This window comes from Haliotis rubra, unplaced genomic scaffold (assembly GCF_003918875.1).
Source record: "Haliotis rubra isolate DU_JTF1 unplaced genomic scaffold, ASM391887v1 Scf1144, whole genome shotgun sequence".
Lineage (NCBI taxonomy): Eukaryota > Metazoa > Mollusca > Gastropoda > Lepetellida > Haliotidae > Haliotis > Haliotis rubra.
In genome coordinates this window covers 103,979-123,807 of record NW_025765053.1, presented here as the reverse complement: position 1 = coordinate 123,807, position 19,829 = coordinate 103,979, and the positions used below count along the sequence as shown (strand labels likewise).

At 37.7% G+C, this 19,829-nt stretch overlaps 1 protein-coding gene across 2 annotated transcripts in view; it reads right to left on the bottom strand.

The window, feature by feature from the left end:
* Positions 1-913: 913 nt before the first annotated feature.
* LOC124253705 overlaps positions 914-19,829 on the bottom strand; it is a 37,055-nt gene continuing 18,139 nt past the window's right edge. Inside the window, exons 15-18 of one of the 2 annotated variants that reach the window (XM_046687519.1) lie at positions 15,134-15,180; positions 14,187-14,224; positions 6,977-7,035; positions 914-5,915 (exon numbers count right to left, since the gene is read on the bottom strand). In XM_046687519.1, coding sequence (XP_046543475.1) covers positions 5,867-5,915; positions 6,977-7,035; positions 14,187-14,224; positions 15,134-15,180 — 193 coding nt within the window. In that variant the 3' untranslated portion in view covers positions 914-5,866. Of the gene's footprint in view, positions 5,916-6,976; positions 7,036-14,186; positions 14,225-15,133; positions 15,181-18,306; positions 18,312-19,829 lie in introns of those variants that run through there. The other variant, XM_046687526.1, reaches the window with a different exon arrangement.

Sequence of the window (19,829 nt, the reverse complement as noted above, 5' to 3'; positions counted from 1 at the left end):
ATTAGTTTGTCAATATAATTTGATTCAAAACAAATTAATAATCATCCCCATTCGACAACACACACACATTCATTGCATACATTGAGGAATGATTAGGGCCTGAGAGTATATGCTTGGGCTTCGGTTTCTCGACCTCGCTTGCCAATTCACACCGTCATAGGGGCGGCGAGGTAGCCTAGTGGTTAAAGCGTTCGCTTGTCACACCGAAGGTCCGGGTTCAATATAACATGGGTACAATATAAGTTGTTCACTGGTCACGAGGGGTGCATGGGTTGATGTACTCTCAATGTTTGTTTATGTTCCCCTCGCCCTTCGGGCTCAGGGAACATAAACAAACATCGAGAGTACAGGGAACATAAACAAACATCGAGGGTACAGGGAACATAAACAAACATCGAGGGTACATCAACCCATGGGTCCCGAGGGACCAGTGAACAACGTATTTATCTTACCGAACACCTTAATGTTAATTTTGAATTGTTTGAAGCACGAGTACAAATCTTTTTGTAGCCATCGCTAAATTTAGCTGACAAGAAACACAGATTTGGAGTTATCTCCCTTTCTGTAGATTTGCATTCGCAAAACATCAGTAATTTCCGTACATCATACCTGATTCAATGTTATTTGAGATAAAGAATTACTACCACGAAGTACCAAATGAGTTGCCTTTGACAGCGGGATACATTGAAATGTTACTCGCTTGTAAGCAGGGTACATTGAAAACAATAGAAGAGCGTTCAGCCAATCAGAAAGCGACATTTAAGTGTGAGGTAAGAAATTTCCCAAACCAGATTATATGTTTATACATTTTAGCCACGGTCATCCATATTCTAACACTATCACGGTGGCATGTTATAAATCAAGTTTATATCAGGGCAGCTTATGCGCATTACTAAATAATCTTTCCTTTTTCGCAAGATTTTCCGGACTAAAGGTTAATACAGAAAAAACAAGGTTGTTATGGATAGGCTCAAAGAAAAGGAGTCGATACAAGCTATGTACAGATTAGAATTTGAATTGGTGTCAAAGCAATTTTAGGCTGCTAGGAATACAATTCTATGTGGATATGGAAAAGATGATTGAACTGAATTACTATGAGAAATTGAGAAAGATAGAATGCGAAATGAATTTTGTACTCTAACTCTAATTGCAAGAAATACAATCTTGAAATCACTATTACTTTCTAAACTTAACCATCTTTTTTCATCCATACCATCACCTCCTGATACGCGATACTCAAATCTTTTCAGGCAAAATGTTTCAAATTCATATGGAGAGGTAAACCGGATAGAATCAAAAGAGATGCTCTCTAAGCATGCCACCAAAGTATGGAGGACTAAATGTATTAATTTGTGCTCAATAAATATCTTGGATAAAACGACTACGAGAAGGAAATGCTAAATGGAAAATATTGGTTGATAATTGTATACCAGAAAACTATAGAATATGGCTAGCCGATTCTCAATATATCATAAAAAAATCGTCCCTACAATTAGAAACACTTTTTGGAAAGATGTCGTAGAAGCATGGGGAAAGTATTTGGATAAAAAATATATACAGCTGGAAAATACGCCTCACTGCTTGATGCAGGTTACAACAAATCATATGCACATAAAAGGTGGGAAAGAATATTTCAGAAACAATATCATTCCAAAATGTTGGAATATATTTATCTAATGGCTCACAGATGTACAAACAGTAGCGATCTAATATGATTGCATTACAAAATAATTTATGAAATAATACCAACAAGCGTATTCTTATACAAGATTGGACGTAAGGATTCCCTTCTATGTACTTTCTGTGGAAGAGAACCTGAAACTGTCATGCATTTGTTTTACGAATATAGCCATGTAAAAGAGCTTTGGAGACGTCTGACTAGTTGGCTGCAGAAGGAGAAATTACATTAAACCCAGAAAACATACTATTAGGATTTCAAGGAAAACATAATAACCCACTAAATGTTGTGTGCCTGATAGTAAAACAAGTGATTGTAAACCAACGTATGTAAAATAAAAGCATTCATTTTAATCATGCACAAAGAGAAATTATAAAATATTATGAAGCCACCAGATATACAGCTTTTTCAACTTTCTCCAACAGCAAATTTTCAACTTTTGGTCATCCTTCCACAAATTATTCGATATGAAACCAGATGATTACAATGTACTACACATTTCTCCCTAAAACGAACAATGTTAAGTATTTTCCTAAAACATCTATTATCTCTTGTCTACTAGACAGATGGTTAAGAGAAGTACTGAAGCCAATATAATAAATGTGTGGGCAACATTTTGTGGACCTATAACACCCATTTGAATCTATATTTTCCAAACGGGAGGAAAAGCATATACATCTTTATAAATGCACTGTTTATGTGTGTACACAAATGGGTGGGCATAGATTACCTATCTGAAACGTATACCTCCCAATAGAAGTGGAAATTATGTACATCTCATATGCTAGTATATGGTTGTATTATCTATGTATATGACGGGGGTAAACTAAGATACCTATCAGTAAACTATACCTTCCAATAGAAAGGATAACCATGTACATCTTTATATATATAACTGTATCTATGTATATGACTGGATGAACTTAGAATACCTATCTGCTAACTATACCTTCTAATAGAAAGGGAAAATATGCACATCTTTATACGCATGACTATATTTTCTATGTACACGACCGGTGGAACTTAGAATACCTATCTGTAACCCAGACTCTTCAACTGGAAGGAAAACATGCACATCTTTATAAGTGTGACTATTCTCTATGTACACGGAATACCTATCTGTAAATTACATCTTCCAATTGAAAAGAAACGCATGTACATCTTTATACTATGACTGTACTATCTATGTGTAAGATTGGCAGAATATCTAATGTCTATCTGAAACCCATACACTCCAAGTGAAAGGAAACATATGTACATCTTTATATTTATGATTGTATTATTTAAGTGCATGACTGACAGAACTTAAACTGTCTTCCTGTAAACATACCCTCCAAGTGAAAGAAAATACATGTACATCTTTATATATGAATGCTTTATCTATGCCCACGTTTAAACAAACTTAGAATACCTATCTGTAAACTATACTTTCCAGTTGAGACTAAAATTATGTATACTCTCATACATAAAACTGTAGTAGGTATGTGCATGATGGCCGGAACTAAGAATGCCTATCTGTAAATCCACCCATCTTTTTCAGTTGAAGGGAAGAACTTGTACATCTATCTATCTATGTCTATGCATGTATGTATATGTATATGTGTGCATATAAGAGTATATATATATAAGAGTGGGAATAAAAAATGGAAATAAAAAAAGGAAGTTTATACCAGGGTGTCGTTGTACAAAATAACCTTTAACTAAGGTTGAACTTTATGGAACAAGTTTTTATGGATAACAACTTCTTTATTTCGTGAGTGCGACGTTTCGATACAGATTCTTGTACCGTTGTCAAGCAAGCGTCTTTGAACTTGGTGCCTAAGGTTAACCTTAAGGTAACATTAAGAAAAAATAACCTACCTTTGGTCAACCTTAACTCTGTCAGGATATTTAGCTGCGATCTTAACTGAGGTTGAAATCTTCAGTGCAGGAGACTAAATCATGTCTGTACTTACGGTTGTGAGTTATCTCCCGTCCGACTTGATAAACAATTGATGGTTTGGCCAAACACGCGCATCTGTTTGGCATCAAATTAATGTAAATAAAAGGAAATATTTCATAACACATGAATATATGTTTTAGGATAAGACTTTCTTTTGTTTATGGTAATGTGGCTTTTTCCTTCATGATCATACAATGAACGATGCAAAAAGACAGCTCTTTATGTGTGGAACTATCAGAATAATGATGTAGGGTTTGTCCAAAGGAAGACATGGCATGGTTTATTTATATATTTTTTATAATTCTGGTTGAAATAATATAGTTACAGTTAGATATCATGTCATCGCAACTCTTTTTCGAGTATAGATTGATTTTAGTATCAACAACAATGAGAGTGGATCGTAAAAGGTCTTGACAAACGCGCACCTGGCCAATCACTATACATCATTGTTTTGTCCATAAAACGGCATTAACAAATTCAATTAACAAGACAGTTCTTTTAAAATGTGCGCATATTTAGTTGAAATATTTCATATCATTTTCATTAAGATTGTCAGTTTTACTCAAAAGGTTATTAATTTATTCATATGAAATTACAATTAATATTGATTATTGCATGAACTAAAGTACATGATGCAGTTATGCCTACATTTCATCTTCACTACTTGCATTGAGGTTGATAATGTCGTGTACGACGCAAGATGTGACAATGTCTTGTATATATTGTTCAAACAAACATAAACTGTATTGTCTTTGTCCTTGTATGATATAACAAACAGCTTGGCTTATCCGGGGTAATAATGTGCTGCGCTTTGATTGTCAGAGCATTCACCCAGAGAAAGGAGCTCAGCACAATATAAATGCACTTATTATTATTATAATCAAATTAATTTCGTTAGATATATCTGAACAATACGCAAAATATACATTATAATACGGAAAGTGCAAGCAACAGGAAAGGGAGATTGTGTAAACTCTTACTCAACCGAGCTTCACCTCAAAGAAATTGCAAAGAAATGTACAACAATGTTGACTACTGATGGCAAATTTCTAACAAAATGATCGCTGACACCGGTTCGCAGGATTTTGCGTGGGACCTTTCTTTGATTCAGGGAACGTTTTGCCCATATGATGTACGTAACCAAAAAGATTTTGACTATCTGCGTATTGTTATTTGTATTTAATGTTTTCAATGTAAGTAAGAGAAGAAGTCAGATATGCCGATAACAGTTTTACCGTTGTCGTGCTGCGTGAATTTGAGTCAATCTTGGCGTCACGGAAACTTTGACCATTTACTATGAACTTACCGAATCACTGTATAGTATGTATTTTTCATGTATAATTTCTTGCTACGATACTCCTTCCAAGCATATTCTAGACGTATTCAGCCAATGCATGCAAACAAATAGACGAAAACAGATGGAAAATTTAAGAAAATGCTTCATAGTGTAAATATTGAATATTTCTTTGTTTACATTTCCAACAAGCACAGCGTTCGTGTTTACATCCTATATGTTTCCTTTGATTTTATCTGGACACTTGGTTTTGGTGACAAAGACCCTTTTGTAATTCTAAAATGTATGAGGAATTCAGAAGTATTTGTAGCAGCTAAGTGTGTAATAAACGTGATTTTGTAAACACTATCCAATTTTCTCGCAAACCTCACTTCGGCGTTCGTATTTGTGTACTTTCCAAAACATCCCAAGCGATTTATCGGTGACGTTCCAGAATTACCACTGGTGATTGATGACAAACAGGCATCAGTAATCACCATTATGTTATTGATGAAATTCCCAGTAATCCCACCGAGTAATTATCCTATTTATATCTCTCAAAACGTACACCGAATAATTACCAGTTTCCTCACACATGAACAAGAATGTAGCCATGTTGAAAGTACTTGAAACGTCAAACTTAGCCACGATAAGGTTGGATCAGATCAACCTTCAATTTTCACCTTAACTAAAGCTACCTTAGCGTAAGCTAGATTTGTGCAATGGGGCGTCAACCTTAGCCAAAGCCCATGGTTAAAACTTAAGGAGATAAGATAATCTTAGCGCTAAGGTTGTTTTGTCCAACGGCACCCAGGTAAACATGTGACTGAAATAATGGTATCTTTCCATTTTGACTACTCCCAGTATGACTTCTCCCAGTTTGACCACACTGTTAAGCCGTCACAGAGCCTGACTACCGGGCAAGTTCAGATATATAATATTGTCTTAGTCCTGGTCTGTAAAAAATCTTCGTTCATTTGCATCGATGTGTTGTATTTTGGTTGTTTGGTCTGGATCTGGATCTGGAACAACATAAGCGATAAAGTGTCAGTTTTGTTAAGCTGTGTATTTGTATGAGTTTTTAACACTGTATTTCATTGGGTGTCACAACAAATAACACCCGAACTACATATTATTTCTCATGCAAATGTACAGGGATGAATGTTACACTTATATTTCCCAAAGGATTCAATGAATCCAGAAAATATAACTGGGCTGTTTAGTTTTGTTCCAGTTGCATTGGGAATAAACAAGATCGATAATCAGTTCTATCCAAACTTAAACACAGTCCATTAAAACATTTAATCTATAACATTTCGTTACACGGCTATTTGAAGGCAGTATGGAACGATACTGTCCGTACCCTCACCTGATACCTGACAAATGGTCGTGTAACGAATTTATTACCTCTTACAAGTTTTAGGTGTCAAATACGAGTAAATATCAAAATAAAGTCATTCTTAAATCGTTTCTCTCTATTTATGTTGTGAAATGAGGCCGAAAACGTTGCGCTATGACGAACATTTGATATTCGAAGGGACATAACTCTTGTAAGCTTAAAGTATGTTTTACGTGAACTTTTCCTGATAGTAAATAGTTGTATTCTCTAAGTGAGTTTCAATATCAAAGATTGCAAACTGTTAAATTTCTTCAATTCTACCCGATGATAGATTAGTACTACCCATGAATCTTTAGAGTATGGTTTCATGTTCATTGGCTTTTAACCAATCAAAAGTCTTCTAATTGCCTTATATGTCTTATTCTTAATATTTGCACTTCGAGGCCGAGAGTTATTTCTACCTTTTCAGTTTCAAATCTACTATACTGAAACCGGTGTCAAATCCACAAAATCGGTTCAGAAGTACTTATATTTTTGTTATGTATAGTTTAGTATGTAAGTCAAGTATTTTGCATAGTTCTGTGAATAAATCACATCTAAATCAACATCAATTATATAAGCTCGTTTAAACGCATTTATGTATGCCCATAGAAAACTTTTTCACAAAATTACTTCATAAAACTTTCACGGTGTACATGTATTATGTATGTGAAAAGTTCGAATACTATCAGTATTATTCCTTACCTCTCTAACTCACATTGCAGACCAACAAGTTCTCTTAGCATTGCCAACAGGTCATCTTTCTGAAACAATCACCATAGGCACCACACATCAACATTCATAGAAGTATAGGTTTATAAATAGTATGAAAAAAATGAGATGATGGGCTTTGACGTTTTCATGCAAACGATACGTGAGTGAGTGAATAAATGTATGAGTTTGGTACAGTGCCGTTTACAGCAACATTCCACCTTTCTAAAATTCCTCACTGTAGAAACCATTGAAACATAATTGATTACAATTCGTTTCCTGTCATCATGGTATGAAATAATCTATCTATTATTAATAAAATCCTATTATCACATATTAACAGTTAAGCGGAATACTTTTGGCTGTTACTGAATCACTTAAGATTTGTATTATCTTACTTAAGAGTTTTTCCTAGTGCTAAAAACTATTAATTTGTATTACTATTGCATTCTTTTAAATCTCCAAGGCACCCATGAAGGGCCACGTCCTCGTGGTGGGTGCTGGGTAACGCTAAGAGCCCTTCAACTCCCCGTTGTGGACCCGGGGGGATATTTGGTCCACCAACCCGTTTGCCGTGGGTTGCGCCCCTGTGTCGGTGGAGGACGGGAGGCTGGTGGTTGAGGGCACTGGTTCCAGGAACAGTGTTCCTTTGCCCAACACACCACTTCGCCCCTTACTTCACCTAGACGGGTGGTTGAACTGGCCCGGTTCAACCAATCGGCTGGTCACGCCAAGCCCTGTGTGTACTACAATTGTGAATTGTAACACAAAATTTTGGGATTTATGTAATGCTATTTTTAAGTCTTGGCCAATTTTTGATCTCATAATTTCAAATACACTATTATATGTATCTTTTTGCCTAGAGTCGTATGCCCAGAAGGCGGTGGCTCATGGGCCAATCTGGTGGAAGAATACATCTTTTACTTTCTTCTGCTGGAGTATATCATCCGAGTATCCTTGGTGCTGCAAGTTGGAAACCCACTTGTTTTAGCATTGTCTTCATGATACTCCATGGTGGGTGGGGAAACCGAAACCCCTATTACCAAAAAGAAACGTCCTCTTGACACAGATCCTGAGGTTAATGACCAACGACCGACCACTTCTATTGAATACTGGCCACGTTTTCTAGTGCTTGAGACTGTTGACAAGACTCCTTTAAAACTGAACCCTTTTGCTGTTTCAAAAGGCATACAAGGCATTGCAGGTGATGTAAAACAGGTCAAACGTTTACGGACAGGTTCTCTACTTGTTGAATGCAGTAAGAGACATCAGGCAAACAACCTTCTGTCAACTAAATCTTTTGTCGGCATTCCCGTATCAGTCTCGGCTCACCGAACGCTTAACACCAGCAAGGGTATTGTGAGAGACCGAGACCGACTGTTTGCTGATGTGCTAGAAATTGACATTGCATCAGAGATGAAGGAACAAGGTGTGCTCTACGTGAAACGTTTCACTGTCCGAAAAAACAATGAGATCCAACAAACGAACACCTATTTGTTTTCATTCTCCACTCCAACTGCTCCTACTTCCATAAAGGCTGGTTACTGTCAAATCAAAGTGGATACGTACATTCCGAATCCACTGAGATGTTTCAAGTGCCAGAAATACGGTCATGGTGTAAATACTTGCACATTGTCTGTTGTGTGTGCTCACTGTGGTGAGAAGACACACACGACAGAAGATTGTGCAAGTAATTATAAGAAATGCACAAATTGTTCTGGAGACCATTCCTCTTTCTCTAAAGACTGCCCAATTTGGAAGCTACAGATGGAGATAAATAAGATCAATTTCACTCAAAATATTAGTTTTGCCTAAGCCAAACAGCTTGTCCAAAGATCGGAATTAAAAGAAACGTATGCCTCCAAAACCAGGACTCCATCTGAGGCAACACTTAAAGTAACTACATCATCTTCAAGCTGCCAAACAAATTTGACTTGGGTGAACACCACTTCTCCACAGATTTTCTCCACTGCAATATCAATTCAAACAGTAGAATCACTTCCTGACAGGTCCGACAGTCAACCAGAGCCAGATCATGATCATGGTACATCATCTCAGTCTACCACAAGGTCTCAATCGCAAGCTCATGTACATCACATTACTAAAGGGAAGAATAAACCTAAGCCTGATTACTCGAAAAAAACAAAGTGGCAGAACCCCAAAAGGGTCTGAAAATAAAATTAACCTTTACAACAAATATGGATCACTTGAGGACATGGACGTGTCCGAAAATGTCCATTCTAGGGCACAAAGCTTGTCGCCCTCCAAAACAGTGCGGGGTAGATCCCCAATAAATCCCCCGAAAAGATAGTTTCTTCGAACAACATCGTACAGTGGAATTGCAGAGGACTACGGCATAATTACAATGAGTTACAGTTATTAGTCCAGGATTGTATGCCATCAGCATTTTGTCTGCAAGAGACATATTTAAAGCAGACTGATTCTTTTGACCTACGTCATTTCAGTGCTTATCATTATTTCTCACCTCCAGGTGACAGGGCCACTGGAGGTTCTTCAATCCTAGTCAAACAGTCTGTTATCCATAGCCCTATTACACTTACTTCTAATCTTCAAGCAGTTGCAGTGCGACTCACTTTACACGTTGCATTTACATTATGCTCCTTATATATCTCACCGTCTTCAGTCATTCAGAAGACTGATCTTCAAACTCTGTATGACCAACTCCCTAAACCCTGTATTATTATGGGGGGACTTGAATGGCCACAACCCACTTTGGGGTAGCATAAATACAAACGCTAAAGGTAAACAACTGGAGGAGTTTTGTTCAGACAATGATTTGTGTATTTATAATGATGGTTCCAACACGTATTTACACCCTGGTACAGGAACCTATTCTGCTCTCGACTTATCAATCACGAATTCAGAATTACTAAATGAATTTGAATGGTCAGTCCATGATGACCTATGTGGAAGTGACCATTTTCCTACTGTACTGAAAACCTGTAAGCCCATCTGATATTACTCCATATTCGAGATGGAACTTTAAAAAAGCTAACTGGCCTTTGTACCAAGCTCTGTGTTGTAGCAGACTTAAACCCGAACTCTTTATAGAATGTACTGATCCTATAAAAGATTTCTCTGATTAACTAATTAATATTGCTGATGAGTGTATCCCCAAATCCTCTGCAATTCCACACATACGAAAACCATGGTTCACCAATGAGTGCAAACAGGCTAGGAAGGCACGGAAGAAAGCTGAGAATTATTTCCGTCGCCATCCTATGGTCCATAATTTGAATAAATTCAAAATTTTAAATGCTAAGGCACGGCGTACCTTCAAGCAAAGTAAACGTCAATCCTGGCGAACTTATGTCTCAAAAATAAATTCACGAACGCCGATATTAAAAGTATGGAATATGATCCAGAAAATAAAAGGTAAGGGTTCTAAATGTAGCATTAAGCATCTGAAAGATGGAGACGAATTATTAACTAGTCAATCTGATATTGCAAATAAACTTGGAGAAACTTTGGCCAAACACTCTTCCTCATCGAATTATTTACCTCAATTCCAAAATTATAAAAAAACAACAGGAAAAGAAAACTATTAATTTCATTTCAGATAATGGGGAAGATTACAATGAACTATTTTCTATTCATGAGCTTCATACTGCTCTTGATCAAGCTCATGATACGGCTACAGGTGCTGATAACATACATTATCAGCTCCTGAAACACTTACCGGATTCATGCTTAGAAACCCTTTTAAACATTTTTGATAATATTTGGACTTCTGGACAATTTCCTTCTTCATGGCACGATGCTATTATTGTACCCATCCCTAAACCTGGACGTGATCATACTGATCCTTCCAATTATCGACCAATCTCATTAACTAGCTGCGTTTGCAAGACCATGGAGCGCATGATAAATAATCGACTTGTGTGGTACTTGGAAACTAATAACCTTATAACAGACATTCAATGTGGTTTCCGTAAAAACAGAAGTACTATCGATCATCTAGTGCGTTTAGAATCCTTTATTAAAAATGCCATTATTAAAAAACAACATGCAGTGTCGATGTTTTTCGATTTAGAAAAAGCATATGACACCACATGGAAACATGGTATTTTAAGAGATTTACACGATTTTGGATTGAGAGGCCGTTTGCCTCTTTCTATCTCACAGTTTTTAACGGACAGGCAATTTCAAGTTCGCGTGGGTTCTACCCTGTCTGATCATTTCAATCAGGATCAGGGTGTCCCACAAGGCAGTATTTTATCTGTCACACTTTTTAGTATTAAAATAAATAGTCTGTCAAAGGTTTTAAGTGATTCAATCGATGGATCTCTTTTCGTGGATGATTTTAATATTTCTTGCCGTGGTAAAAACATGCGAACTATTGAGAGACAATTACAAATTTGTCTCAACAAAATTCATAAATGGTGTCTTGAAAACGGGTTTAAATTTTCGAAATCCAAAACCAACTGTCTACATTTTTGTAGGAAATACAAACCCCATAAAGATCCAGAATTATCATTAAATGGCACACCCATCAAAGTTGTCAAGGAAGCTAAATTCCTTGGTCTCATCTTTGATTCGCATTTAACCTTTCTGCCACATATCAAAAATCTAAAAGCCAAATGCCTGAAGGCACTCGACTTGTTGAAAGTCGTTTCCAGTTCAAAGTGGGGAGGGGACCAAACCACCCTCCTTCATTTGTATAGATCACTGGTCCGATCGAAACTTGATTACGGCTCTATCGTATATGGTGGGGCCTGTAAAAGCAACCTCAAACTACTTGATTCTATCCATCACCAGGGTCTAAGACTTTGTCTTGGGTCTTTCAGAACCTCTCCCATTGACAGTCTCTACGTTGAGGCCGATGAGCCATCTTTAAAACTTCGCCGTATCAAATTGTCCCTACAATATATCACAAAGTTACATTCTAATGAATCCAATCCTGCTCACACTTGCGTTTTTAATCCTCTTGTCTTGTATAATAAAAAAACCTTCACTTGTTCCACCTCTTGGGATAAGAATCCAACAATATATTTCTGCTGCTGGCATTGAGTTGGAGAATATATCTCCTTCCCGTCTTCTTTCTTCTCCTCCTTGGCATTTAGTGAGGCCACAAGTTGACCTAACACTGACAAAGTTTACAAAATCCGAAACTAACGAATTACAGTATAAACAAGAATATAATCAATTAAAGAATAACTATAATACATACAAATCCTTATTTACAGATGGGTCCAAGGATGGTGGCGCAGTGGCATGTGCCACTGTCATTGGATCCAGAACAATATCTTCAAGAATACCAGATAACAGCTCTATATTTACAGCAGAAGCAAACGCCATATTAACGGCTCTTAAATATATTCAACGACATCCTAAACATAAACAATACATAATCTTTTCCGATTCCCTTTCATGTCTTCAGGCTATTAAAATCTTTCTTGCAAACATCCACTTTTATTAGAAATTATTGAATTGTACAATGAACTTGCTACTGGCCAATGCGACATCGTCTTTGTTGGTTGCCCAGCCACGTTGGCATTTCTGGGAACACGATGGCTGATATTGCTGCTAAGGCAGCCCTCAACAAATCTGTGACACCACTTCTTATCCCATACTCTGATTATAGAGCCAGCATTAGAACATACATCCGCGATCTGATGCAAAGAAGTGGGACACCCAAGTAGGTATTAATAAATTACATGCAATAAAACCCTACATTGGTTACACTTACTTTGGTTGTCAGTCCAGATTTGAAGAGGTCATTATATGACGATGTCGCATTGGCCATACCAGATATACTCATGAATATTTATTGAAAGGCGAAGATCCTCCGTTTAGTATCCCTTTGTGATGAAGAATCACAGTCAAGCATGTCCTGCTTGACTGTGTTGAATATTCCATCACAAGGGATAAGTATTTTAATGTCAAGACATTGAAGGATCTTTTTTATAATGTTAGTACTCATTTAATCATTGCATTTTTAAAAGAATTAGATTTGTTAAGGATTTGTAAATAGATAAATATTTTATTATTGGTAATTAAATTAGTAACTGAGATTGTTAGTGGCTGTACCCTCAAAGGGGGTTGAAGTAGCGTAAAATTATTGTCCTCCTGAGAGGGTACGTAAGTCCCAAAACATTTCAAGTCAGTTTAAGTGTACCAGGTTTTTAATCGTAGTATATTTGTGTTTTTAATGTATGGGTAAATCTCAGCATCAACGCCAATGGCTGAAGGGGTGGTGTAAATCCAGCTAGGGTCCATGCAGGTAGCAAAAGTAATGTAAGTCCCCATGGTTCCTAGTATGGTGATCTACCTTCAGTTGTTGGCGCTCTATAGCCCGTATTTTATATTGTATTGTCTTCTTTAATTGGAATATTTTAACTTTGCGCTAGTTTTATATTTATAACTGTGATTCTCTAGTCTTTTTACTGTCCATCGTCGACAGGTTTTAATCTTTAAAATGTTTCTACTTTTCATTGTATGGCTTGTTTTCGTCACGATATGGCTGCAATATTGCCGATGTGGAGTTAAATCTTAACTCACTCACTCATTTAAATCTCCAATGTTCAAAGTTGAAGAAGTTAAAGGGCGGTAATCTATGCTGTCATACAATAACGTATGACATTGCTTAAAAGTCACATGCAACCAAAAAATCAAACATAATTAAAACACAATTATCACTTATTCATGACATATAATATACATTGCTGGTTATGAGAAAAACATATAAACAAAATTATAAGCGTACAATTGCAAATCAAAAGTGCAATATTGTGTACTTGGGTTTACTTCCCAAGAAACGAATCAGCTGGGATACCGAACCCAGTCAGAGCGGGTGGGTGTGCACTCAAGTGTAACGGCTGGCTCATTTGCAGATGCCCTCACGGCTCATTGTGTGTGTATATATAGAGATGTTGGGTTTTGTAAATACATGCTCATTTTTTGTGTATAACATTTTGCAATCAACAGACATCATAACATGTCATGTGTTCAAGTATCACACCTGCCTGTCTGTGTAATTACATAATGTGACAGAGACCGAACTCGGGCCATAAATCAATGCATTTTGTTTATGGTGTATAGCTGATTGGTGTTAAGTTCAAATTGCATGTGGTCAGTGATATCAGCTGTGTATTGAATATTGTCATTAGCAGACAGGCAGGCAGACACACAGGTGGCAATAATAATAATTCTAATTGTGGCTTTGAAAAAGAAATAGACTTACCCATGAACGAGCAGTCGTTCTGGCGTGTGTTCCATCAACTGTCATAATCATATGAAACATGATATAATTAGCGCCAATATTTCACAAATACTTTGATTAATATTCGTTTATTTAACGCAACTACAGGTAACGATTTATCAACGTGAACAGCGGTTAAAAGAATTAATAATAATAATAATGGTTACTTGCGTATGTCAAAAGCACTAACGCGTTACTACCCTGGATAACCCACGCTGTGACAGTCATATGACTTATCTCACCGGGTACCCATTCACTCCTGGGATAACAGCGGCAATTCATGAACAAACCCACTTGCCTAAGGTAGGACCACATATGTCAAGTGTGCTTCGTTGTGGTGCAGGACTGAAGTCCTACAACTGACTGACTGAGTTTGGTTTTTACGCCGCTTTGAGCAATATTCCAGGAACATCACGGCGGGGGACACCAGAAATATGCTTCACACATTGTACCCATATGGGGATTCGAACCCGGATTTTCGGCGTGACGAGCCAACGCTTTAACCACTAGACTACCCCAACGCCCGAAGTCCTAGAAACTCTAAGGAGTCAAGCTACCAAACACGGCCAGCCATCCAAGGATTGTCCGCGACTAACGTTATTTAGCTTCAACTTATGTGTGACCTACACACACCGCCAATCATATATTTGCTTACTCAACTCGCATCCACTAACAAGAGCTTATACACAATCAGGATTAATTATATGAATGAGTTTTTAACACTGTATTGTAAAACACCCAAGGTAATTTCTCAAAACACATAACATCCAAATTACATATTATTTCTCATGCGAATGTACAGGAACGAGTGTTACACGTAAACTTCCCAATCAATCCATAAAATATAACTTTACCAGCTACCAACGGATTAGAGATCAACAGCAAGTCCTTTATCATACGAACTAGTCTGATAGTATTGTTTCACGTACCTACAGTCTTTAGTGGTTCTTCCTTATCCTCCAGTTCTACAAGGTGCCTGAAATAGTTTGTAAAAAATGTCCACATCATAGAGATTCTAGCATCAATAATATTGCGTGTTTTGATTGACTAGTAATTGTAACATTATCACACGTTAATGACAAATAGTGTCATTACAATTCGAAACATCGAGCCATTATTGTTGCAAAGCTCTTTTTTTGTGTCGTGATTGTTAAATGATCTGGCGGAGTTTGAGGCAAAGATATATGATTTAAACATATTTATTTCATGGAAAAAAACAAACAACGAAATTTTCATGAATTTGATTGGCCGACAAGCTCAAAAAGAACTCGTATGTAGACCGCTCCAATATACATAGATATATTAAACAGTGACAAGAAAAATGATATCTAATGAAAATAAATGTTATGACATGGAGTAAAAAAATTAGGATCATGATGGTTGTATACATTTATAGCATTTGAAGTCGGGGTCAATAGTAATATAAGTTATGAGAATTATAGGTTGTAGCATATGATTATCTCAGTTAAAACGTCTTGTTTCAATTATGAATTGATGGACCGATTTTAAGATATCGGATCGAGTTTGTGGGTTCATGGAAGACATTCCATATAAGATTGTTTCTAATGAAAAGCCATTGGTATAATAAAATTTATTTACTCTTATAGCATCAAATATGGGACATATACTTGCCACATAAAGAAACTGTGCATTGTCAAAATATTATCCCAGTTGATAAGTACTATAACAATGTCAAAGGTGCATATAAACTTTAATGGAGGGATCATGAGCGTGCAAGGAAGGCTTGTGGGATGTCACGTAGACGTCGATCCATCTCGTCCCAAACATGCTCTATCGGGGAGAGATCCGGTGAATTGGCAGGCCAAAGCAGTAAGTCAACGTTGTGGTGTTGCAAGAAATCCATAGCAACCCATGCCGTATGAGGGCGGGCATTGTCCTGTTGGAATGTTAACCCAGGGCCATGACGTTGCAGAAAAGGAATTGCCACAGGTGGAAGACTCTGATCCCTGTAGCCCACACCAGTTAAGTTGCCCTGAACAATCACCAAAGGAGTTCTTTGGCGTGCTGTTAATCCACCCCAAATCATCACGGAACCACCACCAAAGCGATTCCTCTACAAGACACAGGCCTGTGCATAACGTTATCCCACGCGTCTATAGGCACGTTGACGTCCATCACTATGGGAAATGTTAAACCTGGACTCATCTGTAAAAACAGCATTTCTCCACCAAAACAAGGGTCTGCGGACATGATTTCAGCACCACATTCGGCGAGCTTGTCGATGACGTTGTGTCAGGATAGGCCGTATGGCGGAACGTCGTGGTCTGATCCCGTGATGACGTAAACGTTGTCGAACTGTGTTGGGGTGGATACGGCGAAGTCCTGGGATGGTTCGGGCAGTCATCACTGCAGTCTGAAACCTGTGGCGCAGATGGGTCACCCTTATCCATCTGTCCTGTCTTGGCGTTGTTACACGTTGACGTCCAGAACGTGGCCGATCGATGACGTCATTTGTGTTCTGGTAGCGTCTCACCAGTGCAGAAATGGTGTTCCGGTGGCAGTGGAAATGTGCAGCCACTTGTCGTTGAGACATTCCCCCACGGACCATCCCAATGGCCTCATGACGTTGTGCAGACGTGAGCCTTGGCATGCTATGCGTTTCAATAGCCGTTTATTTTTTTCAACGATCGCAAGGGCAGGGGTTGAGCTTTCCAAAGTGACAGTATTGTGTGACATTCGTTTGCTCTGTTTCTCTTTCCCGGAATGCACGTGCAACAACGTATTGCACGTCTCAAGAAAGAACCCACTGACGTCACGGAACGTGGCACGTACATGCATGTTGGATACATGTCACTAATCTCTGAGTTAGAATCCTTATGTGTCTACACAGGTTGGATAAATTTAGATTTTAAATTTTTGTATGCACAGTTTCTTTATGGGCCTAGTATAGAAAGAAGTAATGACGTGTATCTTCAGTAGGGTGGCCACACAAACCATCTGCTCTCTCCGATATATGTCTGTTGTGTTTGTCAGCCTTGAGATCGCTACATTCTAACCTTAAACGACAGTGGAGTATTTGACAAACTCTTGAACCTATATTTCGATCGAAATGAATATTTTTAGCTCTGGGACTTAAGGCAGATTTGAAATCATTGAGGTCTTCAAGAGATTTAATATTTTGCGGTAAAGTATTTCATAAACTTACAGCGTCTGGTAAAAAGGAATTGTCATATAGAGCCGTACGGCAGGCGATAGTTTGCAAATGTGATGCGTTACCTAACGGAAAGTTACTGACTTGAGGGAGGGACAAATTCGTTAAGATAGTTAGGTAATCTGTTATGATACATTTTGAAAAATATGACTAGCTTTGCTATTCTTCTCCTTTTGCAAAGAGAAACAGAGGATGTTTCAGCGAAGATTTTATCGTGACTGGTGCCGCGAATAGCTTCGCATATCGTACGTAACGCGTCTAGGCGCATGTTTTCCAAGATTGTTGCTTGGGTTTTGGTGCAATTGTCATAAATATGGCTACAGTAGTCAAAGATCGGAAGAATAAACGACGTATAATACGTTTCAGGGTGTTTCTCCTAAGACGTTATTTAAGGCTTCTTGAGCACTTTATCATGAGGCTGACTCTCTTAACGATGTCATTTATATGAATGTCCCATGTACAATCGTTTTGAAGAGTTATACCTAAATGTTTATAGCTCGAAGTTTCGTCAATTCGAACGTCGTTGAAAAACACGCCTGGATGAGGATTTGAATTTGATCTCCTACTGAATAAGACTGTTTTAGTTTTTGATGGGTTGAAATCGACTTTCCAGATTTTTGCCCAGTTTGCTCTTTTCAGTAGATCATTATTTACACTAAACGCCGCTACATAAGGGTCATCTATTATTACATAGATAGAAGTATCATCGGCAAATAATCGTATATTACTGTCAATGCCTTACACAATATCATTAATATAGACCAAAAACAGAAGTGGTCCTAGAACAGAACCCTGCAGGACGCCAGCTTTTACCGGTTTAATATTAGAACTATAACCATTTATGACTACACGCTGGGATCGATATTCTTAATAACTTTTAAACCATTGTAATAGTGAACCATCAATTCCACAAGATTTTAACCTATGCACGAGACCTTTGTGCCACACTCGGTCAAAAGCTTTGCTCATATCGCAAAATACTGCGCGTATTTCCTTACCTTCGTCTATTGCCTTGGCTATGAAATTATACAAATTGTTTCACGCAAGAGTCCCCTGGGATGAAACCTGACTGTAAATTGGGATAAGATGTTATTGCCTCTGAGGTAATTGAAAACATGTTTGAATATATATCGCTCAAATATTTTAGATACACAACTAGTAAAAGCTACTGGTCTGCAATTTGTACAATCATTTACACTTCCCTTTTTATGAATCGGTATAACGATTGCTTCTTTCCAAACTGCCGGGAATACGTGATAGATTATAAAGTCTGGTTAAAAGGGGTGAAATCATGGCAGCGATTAATTTAAGAATTCTATTCAGGGCCGGTTGCTTTCGTAGTATTAACACTCACTAAGATATCATATACTTCACTGTTAGTAAGATTAATTTCTGATAGACTATTGATTATCTTTATATTAGGGGGTGTTGAATCCGGATTTTCTACTCGCGATTGCCGAGTGAAATAATCATTTAAAGAATCTGTTATATCTTGTAAATCTTCGCTTACAACATCATTCAAAATCAACGGGGGGAAAATTAGAGTTGTTATTATTTCTCTTCACGTAATTATTGACTAATTTCCACCAACATTTGTCCGTAGCTGATCGATTTATCATTTCATCTAGTTCATGTGCATACGCTCTTTTCGCTGTTTGGATAGCCGAGATTAAGTTATTTCTACTTTGTCTGAATCGAGCCCAAAGGGTAACAGAAGTGTTCCTCCTAGCGAGGCAATGATGTCTGTTGCTTACGTGTTAGCGATCTAATTTCGTTATTCATCCAAAGTGGATCCGATGGTCAAATAGTAACAATTTTTATTTGGGATATTCTTGTCACAAGTATTCCTTATTATAGTCGTCATTTTATCCCGCCGGGTACATATTCACCGCTGGGTGAACAGAGGCAATTCATAAACAAACACACTTGCCTAAGGTGAGACCACATGTGTCAAGTGTGCTTCGTTGTGGTGCATGACTGAAGTCCTAAAAGCTCTCATTAGTCAAGCTGCCAAACACGGTCACCCATCCAAGGATTGTCCGCGACTAACGTTATTTAGCTTCAACTTATTTGTAACCTATGCACAAGAGTTCTATGCACAAGACCACACCACCAATCATATATTTGCTTACTCATCTCGCATCCACTAACAAGAGTTCATACATAACCAGAATTAATTGTTTGAATGAGTGTTTAACACTGTATTGTACACCCAAGGTAATTTCTCAAAACACATAACATCCAAATTACATATTATTTCTCATGCGAATGTACAGGAACGAGTGTTACACTTAAACTTCCCAAAGGAGGATTCGATGAGTCCAGAAAATATAACTTTACCAGCTACCAACGGATTCAAGAACAAACAGCGAATAAAGATACTTCAACAACAGACAGTCGGGCATGCTCCTGACAGGGCAGGACATACTCACACTTTTCGCAAACATCTAGTT